The 20,060-nt window shown below is 41.1% G+C and overlaps 2 protein-coding genes and 1 non-coding gene across 6 annotated transcripts in view; 2 read left to right on the top strand and 1 right to left on the bottom strand.

Annotated features, from left to right (window-relative positions):
* Positions 1-836: 836 nt before the first annotated feature.
* On the top strand, positions 837-11,668 carry DPY30 (dpy-30 histone methyltransferase complex regulatory subunit). Its single transcript, XM_008162261.3, has 4 exons — positions 837-908; positions 992-1,039; positions 7,208-7,350; positions 11,328-11,668. Exons 1-4 carry the CDS (start codon positions 873-875, stop codon positions 11,398-11,400), a joined length of 300 nt encoding a protein of 99 aa, XP_008160483.1. The 5' UTR covers positions 837-872; the 3' UTR covers positions 11,401-11,668.
* Positions 992-20,060, top strand: part of MEMO1 (mediator of cell motility 1) — a 101,066-nt gene continuing 81,997 nt past the window's right edge. For 2 of the 4 annotated variants that reach the window (XR_008558593.1, XM_054728361.1), the window contains exon 1: positions 13,983-14,106. Coding sequence is in view for 2 of the 4 variants with exons in the window: in XM_054728361.1 (XP_054584336.1) it covers positions 14,046-14,106 (61 nt within the window). In the remaining 2 variants the exon portion in view is untranslated. Of the gene's footprint in view, positions 1,040-12,085; positions 12,136-13,842; positions 14,107-20,060 lie in introns of those variants that run through there. The other 2 variants (XM_028140155.2, XM_054728363.1) reach the window with 2 other exon arrangements.
* On the bottom strand, positions 15,645-15,783 carry LOC114230393 (small nucleolar RNA SNORA1). The gene has a single exon (XR_003616284.2). It is a non-coding gene; the product is annotated as a small nucleolar RNA SNORA1 (small nucleolar RNA).

Here is a 20,060-nt window from a genome sequence, read left to right as displayed (position 1 = left end):
TCAAAATAAGAGTTAAATGTTGTCATTCTTTTGATATATTGCTCTCTAGACAGTACATATTTAAAGATGCATATTGCTAATCTTGATACAAACGTAAGGTAGCATTAACACGGCATATTCATAGACTTAAGGACTCGAATAAAAGCTTCCTACACTGCTGCTTCGTTTGGCTTTAGAGTAAAAAACGCAGACATCCTTTCGCAGACTGTTGAGCTTGGGTCTGAGATTTCCTAGGAACTACCCAGCCACTGGTTTCGGTTCCGCGAGGAAAAGCTCTGGCAGAAGCTTTCAGGCAGCACCGAGGGCTGGCCGGGCCGAACCCCGGCCCGCGGGGCTGGTTGGTGAGTGTGCAGGTGGGGTGGTGCTCGCCACGGCCGGGCAGGTTGCGCCCTGGAGGCCAGACCTTGCCTAGGACGCCCTGCGACCCACGGAGAGCAAGGTAGACTCGGGAGCGGCGAGGCAGCTTCCTGGCCCCAGGCCCGCTGGGGAGTTCTGCGCAAGCGCGTTAGTCGTGCGACAACCGTCACTTACGGCCGAAACGGTTTGTGCGGGGAGTTGGCGGCGCGCTGCAGCTCTTAGGAACGGACGGCTCGGGCGCGGGTAATCAGCTCCCTTTCCCCCTTTCACCACTCGTTGTAGGATCTGGGGATCATGGAGCTTCCGGACCTGACGCGGGCGCCCGGTCGTGGACTGCCTCACCCTGCTCCGCTACCGCTCGGGGTGATCCCGCGCCCAGGTGGGGGTGAGGGGCGGGGTCGGGGGCTTGCCTGGACTCCATCCTGGCGTCTCCGCGTTGAGATCTCCTGGGTAACTCCTGCTTGCTCTTGTTTTTCAGGACTGGTATCCGGGGACTGTGACTCGCAGGGTCCGCCATGGAGCCAGAGCAGATGCTGGAGGGACAGACGCAGGTACCCGGAGGCCCTGGGTTCATGGTGGCGGTGTGCAGCGAGAGAGGGTGGCTGAGGTCTCTGACCTGTGTTTTGTTTTCTAGGTTGCAGAGAATCCTCACTCCGAGTACGGTCTCACAGATAACGTCGAGGTAACTCGCCCAGTTCCTATGCCGTTTCTGTACGTCTCTTTAAGAGCTGGGAAAAAAAAAAGCCTCGGGATCTGTTTTTACTAGGTTGCTTTGCACAAGGGAAACTTTATCATCATGAAGCAAATACTATCACGTTATGGGTAGCTTCTTTTATTAGCGGTACTAACACTTCGTGGTATACAGACGTACACATTAATTTTTAGTCAAGAGGTTGAACTTGTGAAAGTGATATAAAGAAACATGCATACATTGCTAGTGGAGACTTAGAATCATTTCGCTATCTATTGGGATATTGCTTTGGAAAAACGGTACATTAAAATTAAGAAAACCCATTGTCTTTGTAGCAGGATTGTGTTGGTGTAGTCAGCATTTAATACATGTTGATTTCTTTGCAGAGTTCAGTAGGCAGGTGCCATTGGAAACTATAATATACACAGTAGATACTGTTTTTGCCTTACGTGGTTAAGTCTGAATTCAGAGAGTACATGTGAAAAAAAAAAAAAACATGGAAAAGAAGGTAACTTTTATAGAGTTTTCTATATAAGTCCTAAGAGGTTATTGTCTAAGAGAAGAAGTTACTTTTTTTTTAAATATATATTTTATTGAATTTCCACAGAGAGGAAGAGAGAGGGACAGAGAGTCAGAAACATCAATCAGCTGCCTCCTGCACACCCCCCACTGGGGATGTGCCTGCAACCAAGGTACATGCCCTTGACTGGAATCGAAACTGGGACCCTTGAGTCCACAGGCCGAGGCTCTATCCACTGAGCCAAACCGGGGCTCTATCCACTGAGCCAAACCGGTCTCGGCGAGAGGAAGTTACTTTGTAAATGAATAAGTAAGTGCTGGAACAAATGAATTACTAGGAGCTGGGTGGAGTTGGTTAGGAAAACAGAGGCTTCCTGTAGGAGATGTGTACGTTTTACTACGAAAGGAAAGACATTACTGGTGATTAAGTTTAGATAAATGAGGGCAGAAGCATTTCTGAGGAGAATAATAATTGTAACAGCTGCTAATATTTCTTTAGCCCTTTTACTATGTGTCAGGCACACCCTAAATAATTGGCATATATCTTCAGCCCTATAAGACCCAGAAGTTGAGTAACTTTAGTTAAAGGTTTGAATTTTTAAAGAAAAATAAAAATAATGAAGTGTAGAATTTATAACATATGTAGAAGTAAAATATATGATAGCAATAGTACAAAGGCGAGGAAAGAGTACAAAGGCGAGGAGAGCTGTGTGTTAAATCTAGGCAGGTTGACATTTTAAAAGTACAATTGTGTTGCTGATCTAGAGTTTGCTGGCATGTGGAATGACTACTCTGTGCCTATAAAATTGCTAGGCAATTTTATTGCTTTGATATCAATACTGATAGAGAATCTTTTCTTTCTAATGCGTTTTTAGTTGAACTTCTGCTGAATCAGGTGAAGATACCTCATACCACTTTGTTTTCTAGTTATTTAAGAGACCTTTTTAAGGCATCAGTGGTCTTTTTTTTTTTTTTTTTAATATATTTTATTGATTTTTTTACAGAGAGGAAGGGAGAGGGATAGAGAGCTAGAAACATCGATGAGAGAGAAACATCGACCAGCTGCCTCCTGCACACCCCCTACTGGGGATGTGCCCGCAACTAATGTACATGCCCTTGACCGGAATCGAACCTGGGACCTTTCAGTCCGCAGGCCGATGCTCTATCCACTGAACCAAACCGGTTTCGGCATCAGTGGTCTTTTTTTTTTTTTTTTTTACAGAGAGGAAGGGAGAGGGATAGAGTTAGAAACATCGGATGAGAGAGAAACATTGATCAGCTGCCTCCTGCACACCCCCTACTGGGGATGTGCCTGCAACCAAGGTACAAGCCCTTGACTGGAATCAACCTGGGACCCTTCAGTCCGCAGGCCTAAACTGGTTAGGGCCAGTGGTCTTTTCTTGATGGTGCTTGTATATGATGCTGGAGCCATGCTGCTGTAGAGCAGTGATAACAACATGCTTTTCCCCAAATCCTCAGTCCAATTTCCATGGTAAAGTGAGAGGAAAAAAAAGTGGAGTGGGTGTTCAATGATGATACATTATTTGGTGATTGGTCTTCCTGCTTCTATAATTTTAAACTGCTTGTTCTTTTTTTGAATTAATGATGATAGTAAAATAATTATGTTTGTTAGTAATTTTTTTACTTGGCAAAATAGAATTAACCCTATGTTAGTTTCTTCATTTATTGTATTAGTTTATTTCTAATTGTTTGCAATATATGAAAGTCTGGAAACCACAATTCTACAGCTGCTGCTGCTGCTTTTTCTCTTATGGTTTTCTTTTTATTGGTTTGTTATAATTATTTTTAGGTGTTGGCTTTAGGGTTTATAGTATGCAAGTTTAACTTAGCACAATTTACCTTCAAGTGGTAGTACATATTTTCATTTATAGTTTAAGAATTTTACAACAGCAGTCTTTCATTTACTCTTTCCTCGCCTTTGTACTATTGCTATCATATATTTTACTTCTACATATGTTATAAATTCTACACTTCATTATTTTTATTTTTCTTTAAAAATTCAATGATCTTTAGAGAGATTTAAGCAGTAAGAAAAAGGAGTATTTCACGTTTACCTGCACATTTACCATTTCTGGGCTCTTCATTCTTTAAAAAAAATATATATTTGTATTGATTTCAGAGAGAACAGGAGAGGGAGAGAGACATAGAAACATCAGTGATGAGAGAACCATGGATTCCTCCCCCCAAGAACCCCCCACTGGGGATTGAGCCCCCAATCCAACCGGGATGGAACTGTGACCTCCTGGTTCAGAGATTGAAGCTCAACCTCTGAACCATACCATTCGGGCAGCTCTTCATTCTTTTGTGTAGATCCAGACTTCTGTCTGTTATTTTTCTTCCACCTGAAGTGTTTCCTTTAACATTTCTTGTAGTTCAGGTCTGCTGGTAAGGAATGCTTTAAGTTTCTGAATGTGTGAAAATTTCATTTACTTTGCCTTCATTTTTTGAGATATCTTTGCTGGGAGTAGATTTATTCCACTGTCTTTTGGCTGATATTGTTTCTGACAAGAAGTCTGCTATCATTCCTATCTTTGCTCCTTCATACTTAATGCCTTTTTTCTTGGGGCTTTTAAAATTTTATTAACAGGTTTAAAATAATTTGATTATGTTGTTTCTTGGTGTACTTAAAAATTTTTTTTGTTTCTTTTTTTTGTTTTGTTTTTTCTTCTTAAAGTTTTGTTTCTTGTGCTTAGGATTTACTGAGTTTTTTGGATCTGTACATTTAGTTTCCATGAAATTTTAAAACAATTTTAGCTATTATTCAAATTATTTTCAAGTATTTTGTTTAACTTGTGCTTTCTTCTATACTCTTGAACACAGGGAAGGAATATCTTATAATAACTTGTTTAATGACATTGCCTATTTTATCATTTGTATCATTTCTGGGTTTCTATGAGTTGATTTTTCTCCTCTTTATTGGTAATATTTTCCTGCTTCTTTGCTGCCGTACAATTTCTTTTTATTCTCATCTGAGGATATATTTATTAATTTTAGAGAGAGAGGAAGGGGGAGACAGAGAGAGAGATAAAGAGAGAAAGAAAAACATCTATCGGCTGCCTCCTGCATGTCCCCTGACCAGGGATTGAGCCTGCAACCTGGGCATGTGCAATTTTTTATTGGAAGCTGAGCATTATGCATTTTACCTTATTGGGTACTGGTTATCTTTTTATTCAAACATTCTTGAGCTTTGTCCTAACTGTGGTCGGCAAACTCATTAGTCAACAGAGCCAAATATTAACAGTACAATGATTGAAATTTCTTTTGAGAGCCAAATTTTTTAAACTTAAACTTTTTCTAACGTCACTTCTTCAAAATAGACTCGTCCAGGCCGTGGTATTTTGTGGAAGAGCCACACTCAAGGGGCCAAAGAGCCGCATGTGGCTCACGAGCCGCAGTTTGCCGACCACGGTCCTAGGACATAGTTACTTGGAAACAATTTGATCTTTTTGAGGTTTGCTCTTCCCTAAGTAGGACCAGACCAGTCTTTAGTTTAGGCTTCATTTCTTCTTTTATATTCTACCCAGTGCTTCATCTGTTATGAGGTTTTGCCAGTCTAGGTCACAGAAACATGAAGTACTCCTGGCCTGTGTGAGTGCTCCTACCACGCGTTTTTTTCCTTGGCCTCCAGTAGTTTCCTCACACCCATGCACGGATAGGTACTCACCGGAAGACTGGATGGCAGTCTCTTAGGTGTTTTCCTGTGCCACTTTCTCCTTCCCATGTGAATTCTAGATGGCTTTGTCTCCCTGAATTTTCAACTCTCTTCTCAACCCAGGGAGACTGTGGGTTCTGCTTTGATTCCCTTTGATTTCCTGTATTGCATCTTACAAGTTCTCCAGGCAGGAAGCTGTAAGTTGGGGCAATCATAAGCTCACCTTATTTTTTTCCTTTTTTTTCTATCACTATTCTAAACTGTTAACAGTTTATTATGTTTTATAGTAGTTTGGAGATACAGTTGTGTTTTTTTTTTAGATCGGTTCAGGACTTTATCTTAACTAAAGCTAAGCATAGCAATTTGGCACATAGTGAAAATTCAGTAAATATTTGAATGAAACAAATGAGAGGACTTGGTTAAGGAGTTTATTATAGTATTTATAGGAATTGGTTAGGCATTGCTTTTTCTTACTGAAGGCATTGGGATGTCATGTAACTGACTAATTTTTGTCGTATATAGGTATTATCTGTTGAAATTTACTGACGGGCACTAAGTAATCTATGGACAAATAAATAGCTCTTTTACTAGGTATAGGAAAATTTCTTATTAAGTCCTAAAATTACATTGAAAAATCATAAGCAAAATTAGAATTGCTGCCTTACAAATTTGTGGGAACTATCTTTGGAAACAATGGTATATATTATGTAGATATGCGATTAAAGTTTTTTCTCACTTTTTACAAAATAAAATTTAATCTAAAAATATTAAATATAGAAAAGTGTTTTGTTGTTGTTGATTCACTTATATTCACTTTGATTATGTTTGGAGCAAAAGTTCATTTAAATGGAAGTGCTCTTAACAGTATTCTGTATTTTAGATAGCCACTTATTTCTAAATTTCTAAAACGGTAATTTTTCAAAAGAAGGGAAAATTTTTCACTAGAGTAGTATTTTTAAAAATATATTTTTATTGATTTCAGAGAGGAAGGGAGAGAGATAGAAACATCAATGATGAGAGAGAATCATTGATCGGCTGCCTCCTGCACGCCCTCTATTGGGGATGGAGCCAGCAACCCAGGCATCTGCCCTTGACTGGAATGGAACCCGAGACCCTTCTGTCCGCAGGCCAACACTCTATTCCACTGAGCCAAACCAGCTAGGGCTGTAAAGTAGTTTTTGATGCTCTGGATGTCAGATGAATCTATGTGAAAGGCCCCAGATTTGGGGGTTCTTAGGAGTAGAAAGTCTAAATCATTGTTTCCTAAACATCATTTGAATATCACAATCATCTTTTCCGTATTATTCTTTTTCCCTGTTTTTTTTTTAATTGTTATTTTTTACTTACTTTTTTTTCTTTATTCGCTTTAAAAAAATCATAGATACATAAAAAAAAAACCATAAATGGAAAAGCATTCTCATTGGATAGTGATAATAAATTTTAGCTGCATTTTGTTGCCAGTGGAAGGCTCTGAGCCTGAAGCCTACTCTGTGTGAACAGAGTTAAGCAAGTGTTACAGAAGTGTTAAAGACATATTAGCACCAAACTGAAACTTTGTCCTTGATATTATCTGTGATGAAAGAATTGAAATAGGACTAGCTTTCTTACTGTGATTCAGTGCTACTTAGTTTCATGTCCAGATTTTTTGAAGCACACTGTACGAAGGTAGTCTCATGAAAAAAGGAGGACTTGTATTTACTTCTAAAAAGGCAGAGGAAAGTGACAAAGAGGTAGGATCTGGAGATCTGACATTAAAAGAAAGAGATATTATGGTGCTCTCAGAAGACACTTGAATGAAATTTAGAGATGGGTCTGATTTTATTTTGGCAAAGAGATTTGCAGTTCAATACCAGTTTTTAGTCAATGGCTTGCCTTTTCTATTAGCGTCATGTTTTCATTATTTTTTGTTTAGCACTCACAATAATCTGAGTATTTGTAATATTATGCATATTTTTTGGATTCACTAGAGGATAGTAGAAAATGAGAAGATTAATGCAGAAAAGTCATCAAAACAGAAAGTGGATCTACAGTCTTTGCCAACTCGTGCCTACCTGGATCAGACAGTTGTGCCTATCTTATTACAGGGACTTGCTGTGCTTGCAAAGGAAAGGTAAGATAATAGTGTCTGCAGAAGGAGTTACCAGGGAATGACTTTTCTAATTGAAATATCACTAGTTATGTATAATTTTTTTCCTATAAAAAGAACTTAGGCATATTAAAAACATTTTAAAAGTCAGCCGTAATCTCAGTTCAGACACTTCAAGTTTTTTCTACAAGTCTTTGATCATATGCATATTTACAAAAACTGGTAATCATGGTATACATGCATTTTATATCTCCTTTTTACTTAATATTATAACAAAGTTTTTTCCATATCTCTTCATAGACTTCATGATTATAATTTAAATTATAATAGTACAATTAACTTAGGGCAGTTAAATAGTACGATTAATTTTCTCATTGTTGAAAATTTAAGTTCAATTTCCTTTGTTATTATAGATCACCGGGCAGTTTATCTGTTTTCATGCTTCTTTTTTTTTTTTTTTAAAATATATTTTATTGATTTTTTACAGAGAGGAAGAGAGAGGAATAGAGAGCTAGAAACATCGATGATAGAGAAACATCGATCAGCTGCCTCTTGCACACTCCCTACTGGGGATGTGCCCGCAACCAAGGTACATGCCCTTGACCGGAATCGAACCTGGGACCCTTCAGTCCGCAGGCCGACGCTCTATCCACTGAGCCAAACCGGTTTCGGCTGTTTTCATGCTTCTTTTGTTTTTATGTAATTACTTTCACATGCTAAATTCCCAAGAGTTGGTTTGCTAGTTCAAAGGATATAATTTTTTTATGGTGTTTGATACTTAGTATCAAATTTATGTCCAAAAATTTATTCTTTTTTTTGTTGTTAATCCTTACCTGAGGATATTTTTCTATTTTTTTATTTTATTTTAGTTTTTAGAGAGAGTGGAAGGGAGGGGAGAGACAGAGAGAGAGAAACATTGATGTGAGATAGACACATCGATTGGTTGCCTCCTACATGTGCCCCAACCAGGGCCAAGGATTGAGCCTGCAACTGAGTTATGTGCCCTTGACTGGAATTGAACCTGGGATTCTTTAGTCCAGTGGTCGGCAAACTCATTAGTCAACAGAGTGGCAAACCGCTGCTGGTGAGCCGCATGTGGCTCGCGAGCTGCAGTTTGCCGACCACAGCTTTAGTCTGTGGGCTGATGCTCTACCCACTTAGCAAAACTGGCTAGGACCAAAAGTTTATTCTTTTTTTTTTTTTTTTTTTTTAATATATTTTATTGATTTTTTACAGAAAGGAAGGGAGAGGGAGAGAGAGTTAGAAACATTGATGAGAGAGAAACACAGATCAGCTGCCTCCTGCACACCTCCTACGTGGGATGTGCCTGCAACCAAGGTACATGCCCTTGACCGGAATTGAACCTGAGACCTTTCATTCCACAAGACGATGCTCTATCCACTGAGCCAAATCGGTTAGGGCCAGAAGTTTATTCTTAAAATTCTTTCACTCTTACCATAACCTCAACAGTATGAGTATTATAAACATTTTTGCCAATTCTTAAAAACTGATTTTAGAGAGGGAGAGGAAGTGAGAGAGAGAGAGAGAGAGAGAGAGAAGAGAGAGAGAGAGAGAGAGAGAAAGAAAGAAAGAAAAACATTGATTTGTTGTTCCACTTATGTATTCATTGGTTGATTCTTGTATGTACCCTGACTGGGGATCAAACCAGCAACCTTGGTGTATCAGGACGATACTCTAACCCAGGTGTCCTCAAACTACGGCCCGCGGGCCACATGCGGGTGTTTTTGCCGTTTTGTTTTTTTATTTCAAAATAAGATATGTGCAGTGTGCATAGGAATTTGTTCATAGTTTTTTTTAAACTATAGTCCGGCCCTCCAACGGTCTGAGGGACAGTGAACTGGCCCCCTGTTTAAAAAGTTTGAGGACCCCTTCAGTCTAACCAGCTGAGCTACCTGGCCAGGGCTTGCCAAATTGTTTCAATTTCTTTATTAACAAGATTATAATTTTTCTCTTTTTTGTATAGGTTTTACCCCAGAAATTCTACCTAAATTATTTTTGTGTAAGCAAATCCCATAAAAAATACTTTTTGTAAGTTACATTAGTCATCATTTATTTGGTGCAGATTATGTTCTATTCAAAGAATAATAATGAATACTAGCCCTAGCTGGTCTCACATTGATGTTTCTCTCTCTGTCTTCCCCTCCCCTTCCAAACACTCTAAAAATCAATGGAAAAAATATCCTTGGGTGACTATTAACAACAACCACCAAAATGAATATTAGCAAACATATAATTTGATAAGGAACTTGATGTTTTCTTATCAAGAGAGCTCATCATTGATGTTTCTATCTCTTTCTCTCCCCCTCCCTTCCTCTCTGAAATCAATAACAATATATTGAAAAAAAATAAAAAAGATGCGAGAGACTTACTGATCAGCTGCCTCATGCACACCCCTGCAATCTGGGCATGTACCCTGCCTGACTGGGAATTGAACTGTGACCTCCTGGTTCATGGATTGATGCTCAACCACTGAGCCACTCCAGCCAGGCATGTTTATATAAATTTTATGGTAAACATTAAATATTTGCTTTAGATTGTTACATTTATAAAATATGATTTATTTTTTATTTTTTTAAAACATCTTTTAAAAATATATTTTTATTGATTTCAGAGAAGAAGGGAGAGGGAGAGAGAGATAGAGACATTAGTGGTGAGAGAGAGTCATTGATCGGCTGCCTCCTGCATGCCCCCCACTAGGGATCGAGCCCGAAATCCAGGCATGTGCCCTTGACCAGATTCGAGCCTGGGACCCTTCAGTCCACAGGCTGATGCTCTGTCCACTGAGCCAAACTGGCTAGGGCAAATAGGATTTATTTTTGGCTGTCTACTGACAGTTGAAGTATGAACATCTTTTATTTTTTTCTTTCTCTAAAAAAATAATTAGAAATACTAAATATTTACAAGCTAGAAGAAAAAATTTGAAGCAGTCCTAAGTTATTTGCTATTAGTAAATACAATTTTTAAGAAGTCTGCCAAATTGATTTATCAAATTAATCTTGAAAAATGTTGTCTATGTCTAGCTAGTTAAAAGATAGTGTAAAGTGCTAAGGGAATATTTTGAGATCATTATTAAATATTCTTAGTATGCCTTTTCCTAGTAGGGTTTAAATAGGTGTTACCCCCATTTTCATCTTTGGACTTGTTTTCTCAGCAAGAATTATTATATAAAAGTGATAAATATGAAGTAATACCCCTAAACTTTAAAATACGTTTAACTTTTCAGGTGTGTTGTATGGTGGCAGTATTAGAACTATTATTGATATAAATTATTTTAAGAAAAATAGAAATGACTTTTTAAAAAGAAAACAAAACAAAACGTGTTCAAATGAATACTACTTCCTTTGATTAATCACTTAGAGAGTTCATCTACCTGTCTTGGTGATGCTACAGCCATTTTCCTATGTAGTTTTTGTATTCTCATTAAAGAATAATATTCATACAGAAAATTAAGAATATCATAGGTGTACTGCTTGCTGAGTTTTCTGACATTAAGCATAGTTATGTAACCTGCATTCAGATCAAGAAATGGAACACTGCTGGCACTCCACAAGTCTCCCTTGTGGTTCCTCAAGTCATTATTCCCCTGGGATAATTATCATCCCATTGTCAGTACATTTTCCAAACCTGTGTTTTAGAATTGAGTTCATAAGCAGATTTCAGCCATACAAAAATTTCAATTTCTTTAAACTACATTGTTGGCTAACCTGCTTACCTGTCTCATTTACTATACAGGATGTCCCCCAAAAATGTAATTATTAATTCCAGTGGGTTAAACCAGAAAAGGAAGAAACATCAATTGAGCTATCAGAAAAAAGTATGTGTACATTTTTTGGGGGACATCCTGTATTTACTACAAATGGCCTTTGAGTGTAAAAAGAAAGCTAAAATTTAAAAGACGTATTTTTATTATGGAACAATTTATTTAAATGAACACATCTAGAATACAAATTTCTAAATTTTGGATTTCTTTTCCTTTACAGACCACCAAACCCCATTGAATTTCTAGCATCATATCTTTTAAAAAACAAGGCACAGTTTGAAGATCGAAACTGATTGGGAAGAACAGAAAAATTTGGTTTCTACTATAGATTTACATGATTAAGAGGCAGCTTTAATTGCCATGATTTTCCCCCACCCCTTTTTGGAAGTATAAGAACCTTCAGGACAACAACTTGTTCTTGGAGATGCAGAAGAAAACATATTTCCCTTATTTTGATTTAATCACCATACTTATTTAAAGAGTGTATTATGTGCAATTTTTTCTCAGATTGTCTTTAACTTTGTTTTTAAAATGACCTTCAAAATAAACTGTTAAATGTCATTATTGTAAAGTAGTTTTTGTTCTATATGCTAAGTAATTTACGTGGTTCAATTACTTTTATGACTTTTGTATCTTAGAATGCTGCAGAGTTTTACAACAGCATGAAAATACATCAGAATCTAATATAATATTAAAAAACCCCAATTTTTTTCAGCATTGTTCCTGTACCTCATGGAGGGTGGACTCTGGGTATCTACAGTTTTCAACAACTATAATAGATGATTCTAATGCACAATAAAGTTGGATTACTGGTATAAGTGCAGAGGGTGTAGAATATCCTCCTGTGCTATCAACCTTTATGGTAATAATATAATAGCTATCATTGCAGTTCTACGTGCCAGTTGCAGTGCTATTTTACTTAAATTATTTCTAATATAGCAACTCTGCAAAGTAGATATTGTTATTCCCATTTTGCAGATGAGGAAACAGATTTCGAGAGGATAAGTGACTTGCTGAAGACCACACTGGTAAGTGCTTGAATGGGCATTGAAACCCACTTTTACCAATATGTTGCTTATAGCTAAGTGAGAAGTATTTGTGATACTTAACTTCATTGCTTCTTTTTACAATAAAAAACCAGCCAGTCCTTTTTTTTTTTTTGGTCTGCTCACTTTGACCTGTATGAGAGGAAGGGAGAGGGAGAGAGAGAAAAATCTATGTGAGATTGGAACATCAACAGGCCTTCTCCTGCACACCCCCAATTGGGGGATTGAGCCAGAAATCCAGGCATGTGCACTGACCAGGAATTGAACTGGGATGACACCCAACCAACTGAGCCACACCGTCCAGGGCTTAAAAAAAATTTTTTTTAATATATCAGCCAGTTGTCTGCTTTAAACTATACCAAAGATCTGTTCACTGTGAAATTCTGATGTAACAATTTTATGGTTTTTAACCACAAATCTTTCATTGAAGATACTCAACTTTCTCTTACCAATTTTGGAATGGTTTACTTCCTAACAACACTTACTGGGAAGTCCAAGATATCTTATTTTGCTGTGATTCTTCTATAATTTTAAAGGAATTCTTTGCCCTTGACCCTTACATGAAATACTGGGGTTGATAAAAGTATGGAGGGTTGGAAATAATGTTTGCTGTTTGCCTACTATGCCATGCTCTATGTTTATTAACTCATAATCCTAGGGATATCCGAATATTATTATTCCCATTTTATAGATGAGAATAACTGAGGTTAGCTATACCACATTTTAGCTAGTTAGGGAGTTAAGACATGTACCTGCATAAATATCACATGAAACAAGACAAATGTTTACAGTGTCAAAGCCAAGATTGGCTGGTAAGGGTGGCCTTGTGAAGCAAAAACCAGCGTTTGCAGGACCTCAGGTATACTACCCTGTACCTGTACTAATGAACTTCCCAGCGTGGCTACAGACTTGCGGCTCTAGTAGTAAACCTTGGGGGTGCGAATGCACTAAGGACTCCTGTGCATGATGCTGGGAGGGAGGTGCGAGCTGGACTTTCCAGGTGGAAAGCACCATCTGGTTGACCCCGGTGCCGCTCTTTTAAGGAATTGGCTGGGGGAGGGGGCTTGCCTTGCGGCTGCGTCCGCTCCCCGAGCCCGCCCCTCCCAGCTGCTGCCTCTAAACCCCGGCGAGCGGAGCGCGCACGTTGCGAGTCCCCGGCGGGCCTGGCCGCGGAGCTGGGCATGCTCAGTGGGCAGCACCCGTTAGAGCAGCGAGTAAGGAAGCGCTGGCTCCTGCGGGTCCGCCCGCCCGGTTCAGGCCCGGCCTGGGCTTTGTGTGCGCGGAGCTGCAGCCTCCGCTGCCTCCTCGCGGGGCCGCCCGACCCCAGATGCCGTCTGGCCTGTCCGGTTTCCGCCTTTAACCTCGCCGCGCGGCCGGAGGAGGGGCGGGGCGGGGCCGGCGGCCGGCGGGGCGGGAGGGCCCGGCCCGGGTGGGGGTGGGGGTGGGTGCTGGGAGTCCCGCGGGGGTGGGGGGTGGGGGCGGTGCGGAGTCACGGGGGTGGGGTCACCGCGGTGGCTCCGGGAGGCCAACCGGGAGGTGAGGGGGCCGCGGGGGCGGCGCGGCGAGGACCAGCCCCGGCCGGGGAGCAGCGGCGACTCCGGGGCCGGCCCTGGGCTCTCGGGGCGTCGGTGAGGCCGCCGCGGGCCCCATCTTCCGGCGGTCGCCGGAGTTCGTGCTGATTGTGGCTGCCACCGCCCGGCTGCCATCTCCTCCTCTCGGGCCGCCGCCTCCTCCTCCTCTTCCTCCTCCTCCTGGGCCGGGCCGATCTCCTCCCCGCCGCCGCCTCCTCCTGGGCTGGGCCCGCGGCGTCTCGTCCCCTCGCGGAGCCGCTCCCGCCGCCGCCGCCGCCTCCTCATTCATCCTCGTGCACCATAGGCGGCACAGGCACCAAGATGTCCAACCGAGTGGTCTGCCGGGAAGCCAGCCACGCCGGGAGCTGGTACACAGCCTCAGGTAGGGCCCAGGCCGCCCGCCGCCGCCGCCTGGCCCCGCGCCCGCGGCCGAGGTTGGCGGCCCTGCCCCGCGCGGCGGGAGGGACCGGGCGCGGACGGCCTCCGCGCGGACCGCGTGGGCAGGGAGCGGACCGAGGCCGGCCTCGCCGCCTCCCCCACCGGGCGGCACCCCGCCGGGAGCCCGGCTGGCCGCCCTCGCGCTCACCCCGGAGTTTGGCGAGAGGGAGAGTTGCCCCAGCCGCCCGCGCCGCCCCTCGGGACCGGGCTCGAGGAAGGAACGTGCTCCTGGGGCTCCCGGACCCGAGCTTCCCGTCTTCCCTCGGCTCCCGGGAGCGGGCGGCCGAGCGCTGCCACCCTGGGAGCCCGGTGTGCCCGGCGCCCCAGCCCCGCTTCCTGCACCCGGAGCCGGCGACCCTCCGGCCTCCCCTCCCTCCCCTGGCCTCCCCGCCGGCGCTCCAGACCCGGCTGTCCTCGGAGTCTCCGTGCACACCGGTGTGCTCGCCTCTGCGCAGAGGAAGTGTCCCCTGGCCTCGGCAGCTCGGAAAGGCAGCATTTCCCCTCCGCGCTCAGGCGCTCGGCTGCTGGAACAGCGCGAAGGGGTGCGCTTTCCCACGTTGCCAAAACGGAGACCAGGTCTCCGCGTGTGAGCTCTGGGAGAGGAGGACGTGGCTGGGGTTTGTGGCTCCGTTGCGGGTAGAATTGCTAAGCAGAGGCTCGTTGGCCTCCCAGCTCCTTTGTCAGTGTTTGCATTGTTCCTGTCACCCAGGAAGGGGCAGCTGGAGATGGCCTCAGCACTTTTCCCGAGCAGCCTCCCCGGTCTCTAGTCCCTCCTCAGCGAGCAGGTGCTGGCACTGCCTAACGAATTAGATTCGGTTTGAGCGAATTTAGTCTGATGTCCACACTGTCTACAAACACTTTCCAGCTCTTTAAAAAAGTGTAGGGACTTTCCCTTTAATAACGCCCTTCTTAGGATGACTGCTTTCTGGGATGACTTTCAGGCTTCACATTTCTGGTAAGTTAACAAAGTTCCACTGTGATTTCTAATAGATTTCAGCCATTTGGTAGTGGCTTATCAATAACTAGACCTAACTTTTTTTTTTAAACTTTATTGTTCAAACTATTACATATGTCCCCTTTTTTGCCCCCACCGACTCCCTCCAGCCCATTCCCATCCCCCCGCCCCAGGCCCCCTCCACCCCACTGTTGGCGTCCATGGGTTATGCATATATGCATCCAAGGTCTTTGGTTGATTACTTCCCTTCTCCCCCCTCCCCCCTTCCCTCCGAGATAGACCTAACATTGAATCGGATCTTGTCTCCCTTTGCAACTAGGTGGGTTGGATAGTGACAGAGTTTGTGAGAAAACAGAGATTTGGAAGAAAATTCATTCCTCTGAGGTTGCTAAACCAGCTCATTAAATACACACACTTAACTGACTCACTGAAGATTTGCTGTGTTAAGAAGACACAAAAGAATTTTATGATTGGATTTGCAAGCCTAACTCTTAGCTACAGTTTTTTTTTTTCTTTTTCTTTTTTTAAAATGTTACAGGTCTCATTGTCACCACTGTAATAAAATTACTGTGATGGAAGCATAACCTGTGTCTCAATGTAGCCACATTAACAAATTTCTGGACACCGTACACAAAAACAGTGCCCATTTTTATATAGAATGAGGCTTTAGCTACAGTTTTAACTAAATTACATCTAATGGTTACATTGGCTTTCCTTCATGGTCCTAGAGTATTTCATAAACATTTAATCAATCCTTACAGCCTTAGAATGTCAGTTAAGCTTTTCTTGTTCACCATGTGGGAATGTGCCCCAAACTCTACTAAGCCAGTGGCAGAACAGAATTGATGAATGGGAGTCCCTGGTTCCTGGGTTTGTTCTCCAATTAGTGCATTATTAATATTAAATTTATCAATGGACAATAGTCTTTTCAGGGTTGTAAATTTATAAGCTTTCTTCAATGTGTTTTGAAGAGTAAAAAGTCTCAGTATTCACTTTCATAACCATCTTTTGGTTAATTTCTTTTGCTTTTGTTTTTTATACTTTCTATAAATGTTTTAAACTTTTTCTGTAGTTGGCATTGAAATGTGGTCAAATTATTCTGGAGGAATTTTTATAGCTTCTTGGACATTCTTTGTGTAGTAAAATAAGGCACAGTTCACACTTTGAACTTGAAAAAGACTTATTTAGTAATCTCAAGTAGAGGAAGAATCCGTGAATCCAGCTCAAAACAGCCTGTGATTATAGCTATTTATCAATAGTAATCGAAAATGGACTATTTTCTTAAAAATTTAAAATATAATATCTTTCCTAAATTCTGAATGAAATCAATAATGCCATTTTGGTAATGTGAATTGTCACAGAGAAGTTTATTTTAAAAAATTCAGACTGTATGTGGCTTTTGTGTATGTGTATGTATACATGTATATGTGACTTTAAATTTGAGTAATAATTTAGGGGGAATTTAAAGCAATTTAGTTGTAAAATCTTACTTTGCATTTTAAAAAATAAATGAAAATGTAGGTAAGTAAACTTTGACTTGATCTAGTGAGTTCTATATTTAATATTATCCCAGTATATCTATAATGATAACATTGACCATTGGAAAAATTCTACTTGTATTATTCTTGTTTCCCTAATAAACTAGCCCTAAAAATGTGTAATAGAAGAGTAATGTACTTGTGGATTGTCATTCTGTGGTTCCTATGGCATTCACATTGCATCTGTGGAGTTAAAGTGTACAATTGCTGATGTAAGGTAAGAGTGAAATCACATTTGCTTCAGTTAATAGCTAGTTTATTTATTTTAAATATTTTTATTGCCGAAACCGGTTTGGCTCAGTGAATAGAGTGTCAGCCTGCGGACTGAAGGGTCCCAGGTTCCATTCTGGTTAAGGGCATGTACCTTAGTTGTGGGCACATCCCCAGTGTGGGGTGTGCAGGAGGCAGCTGATCGATGTTTCTCTTTCATTGATGTTTCTAACTCTCTATCTCTCTCTCTTCCTCTCTGAAAAAAATCAATAAAATATATTAAAAAATTAAATATTTTTATTGATTTCAGAGAGGAAGGGAGAGGGAGAAAGAGAGAAACTTGAATGATGAGAGGGAATCATTGATTGGCTGCCTTCTGCACGACCGCTACTGGGGAGAGAGCCCGCAACCAAGCATGTGCCCTTGATTGGAATTGAACCTGGGACCCTTTAGTCCGCAGGCAGATTCTCTATTCACTGAGCCAAACCAGCGAGGGCAATAGCTAGTTTAGAAAAAAAAGTGCGTGTGTGTATGCGTATGTATACTACATACATATACACATATGTCTTCATTTTTATGTAACCTTTGTTATATGCTAGATCCATTGGTAGAGAGAAGTATAAATTATTCCCCGCCTCTAGGAATATGCAGTTTATTTGAAGTAAGCAATAGCACAGGGCAGCAAGTAAAAATCAGAATAATTGAGACAGTGCTCTTGGGAGTTCTGAGGAGGGTGGAATCACTTCACTGTAGGACTTGAATTGTGCTTTGAAGAAAGGGTGTTTGGGCAGGTTTGGAAAGGAGGAAAGAACATGGGGGAACACTACAAAGGTACAGAGTCAGGTAAATGTAAGTAGGTCAATTTAATAAGAATGGAAGATTCACCCAGGGGTGAATCTGGTTGGAACTAGAGTATAGATGACTATGAATGCTGTGCATCATAGGGATTTGACTTAGTCCGTAGGCAGTCGGGACCTATGGAGAAGTTTCTGAGTAGGGGACTAATAATAGCGTAGCATTTTAGGGAAATTAATCTCTAGGCAGGTTAATCCTCACTTCTTTATAGGTGTACAGCAGGGATCAGCAAACTTATTGCACTCACAAATCCAGCCTGCTGTCTTAAAAAAGGAATAAAGTCCACTAGCTAAGAATGGTTTTTAATTTTTAAAAGGTTTAAAAACGAAGACCAAGAAGTGCAATAGAGACCATATGTGGCCTCTAAAGCCTAAAATCCTTTTTATTTGGTCCTTTACAGAAAAAAATTTGACAACCCTTACTGTAGGTTAGTGTTGTTCAGAGTGTGATCTCTAGACCAGCAGCATAATGTGTTTGTACTCTATATTTTCTCCAGATTTGTTACAGCTTACATTTCATTATTTCAGGCCCTTTTATCTCTTGCAGGACAGATATAACCGCCTCCTAACCGGCCTTCTTTCTGCCAATCTTATCCCCCTTAACTCCATCTTCTGCATTGCTCCCTGATTAATCTGTCTGCCCACATAATTTCTTTACATAAACTTCACTGCCCCATCTAGCCCATTGCTTAAGGTCTAATAACTCCCTTGGTGACTTGGCATCTTTCTATTTCTTTGGCCACTTTCACCCACCCATCCCAGTTCTTGCCTTTATTACCCTTAGCAGCTGTTCTTTGTTTCTTTAAATACAGTGTACAGTTTCTTATCGCTGTGCTTTTGCCAAGCTGTTCCCTCTGTTGGAATGCACTTTGTCAGGATAACTCCTACTCACCTTTTATTTATTTTTTAAATTTTTATTTATTGATTTTAGAGAGGGAAAAGGAGGGAGGGAGCGAGGAAGGGAGAGGGAGAGAGAGGAGAGAGAGAGAGAGAGAGAGAGAGAGAGAGAGAGAGAGAGAAACATTGACTCGTTCCATCTATCCATGCATTCATTGGTTGATTCCTGTATGTTTCCTAACTCGCTGTGGAACCTGCAACCTTGACATGCTCCAATCAATTGAGCTACCTGGCCAGGGCACTCCTATTCATCTTTTAAAGATTCAGGTGCTAACACCTCCAAGAAACTTACTCTAATGCCTTTTCTCTCCCAGTTTATCTTAATTTTTTTTTTTTTTTTTTTTTAGCCCAGCAGGCGTGGCTCAGTGGTTGAGCATTGACCCATAAATCAGGAGGTCACGGTTTGATTCCTGGTCAGGGCACATGCCTGGCTTGTGGGCTTAATCCCCGGTGTGGGATGTCCATGAGGCAGCCGATAGATGATGTTTCTTTTTATTTCTCTCCCTTCCTCTCTCTGAAATCAATAAAAATACGCTGTTTACTTTTTCATATTGATTTGTAGTTCTTTCTAGATTCTGGGTACAATCTTGTTAAATATGTCTGTTACAAGTATCTTCTACTTTGTAGTTAGCTCTTTTGGCATCCCAGAGGGATCCCTTACAACTTAGTATTTTTTGAATTTGGTATGTTTTATATATATATATTTTTAAAATATATTTTATTGATTTTTTTACAGAGAGGAAAGGAGAGGGATAGAGAGCTAGAAACATCGATGAGAGAGAAACATCGATCAGCTGCCTCCTGCACACTCCCTACTGGGTATGTGCCCACAACCAAGGTACATGCCCTTGACTGGAATCGAACCCGGGACCCTTGAGTCTGCAGGCCGATGCTCTATCCACTGAGCCAAACCGGTTAGGGCAATATGTTTTATATCTTTAAGTGAGTATTTAATGTGGGAGGGATTTTCCCCCCCTTGGAAAATGGTTTTTATATTGATGGTACATCTTATAATTGCTGGTGTCATAGAATTGAGAAAATATATCAAAGTCTGATGATTTCAAAGCATTCTTGATGTGTTTGCATGATACATATCTAAATTGAATTTTTACTTTTTGTATTCATTCTGTCATTTCTAAACATATTTAATACAGTTATATCAGGATTCTATAGTTGGAAAAACATGATTTTTTTTTTTTTTTGGCATGTACCTTGAATTCTAGAGTGTCAAAATATATTTGGTATTTGAGAAATTGAAAAACTACTAGAATTATTCTGCTTTGAAAAGAAAGGACTATATAATATTTAGTTTTGAAATGAACTTTTTTGGATTACTAATTAATGATTTTCTATATGCTGATTTTCCTTTGTACCTCATCCTGTTATTTTATCATTGAGAAAGGCAAGAAGGAAAGAACAAATTTAATTGGAAAACTATTGAAAT

Source organism: Eptesicus fuscus, chromosome 16, assembly GCF_027574615.1.
Source record: "Eptesicus fuscus isolate TK198812 chromosome 16, DD_ASM_mEF_20220401, whole genome shotgun sequence".
Lineage (NCBI taxonomy): Eukaryota > Metazoa > Chordata > Mammalia > Chiroptera > Vespertilionidae > Eptesicus > Eptesicus fuscus.
This window is presented reverse-complemented; position numbering and strand designations above follow the sequence as displayed.

Coding starts and splice junctions, on each gene's coding strand:
- DPY30 (XM_008162261.3), top strand. CDS start 873: ATGGAGCCAGAGCAGATGCTGGAGGGACAGACGCAG. Junction 909..991: donor TGCTGGAGGGACAGACGCAG/GTACCCGGAGGC, acceptor TTTGTTTTCTAG/GTTGCAGAGAATCCTCACTC. Junction 1,040..7,207: donor GTCTCACAGATAACGTCGAG/GTAACTCGCCCA, acceptor TGGATTCACTAG/AGGATAGTAGAAAATGAGAA.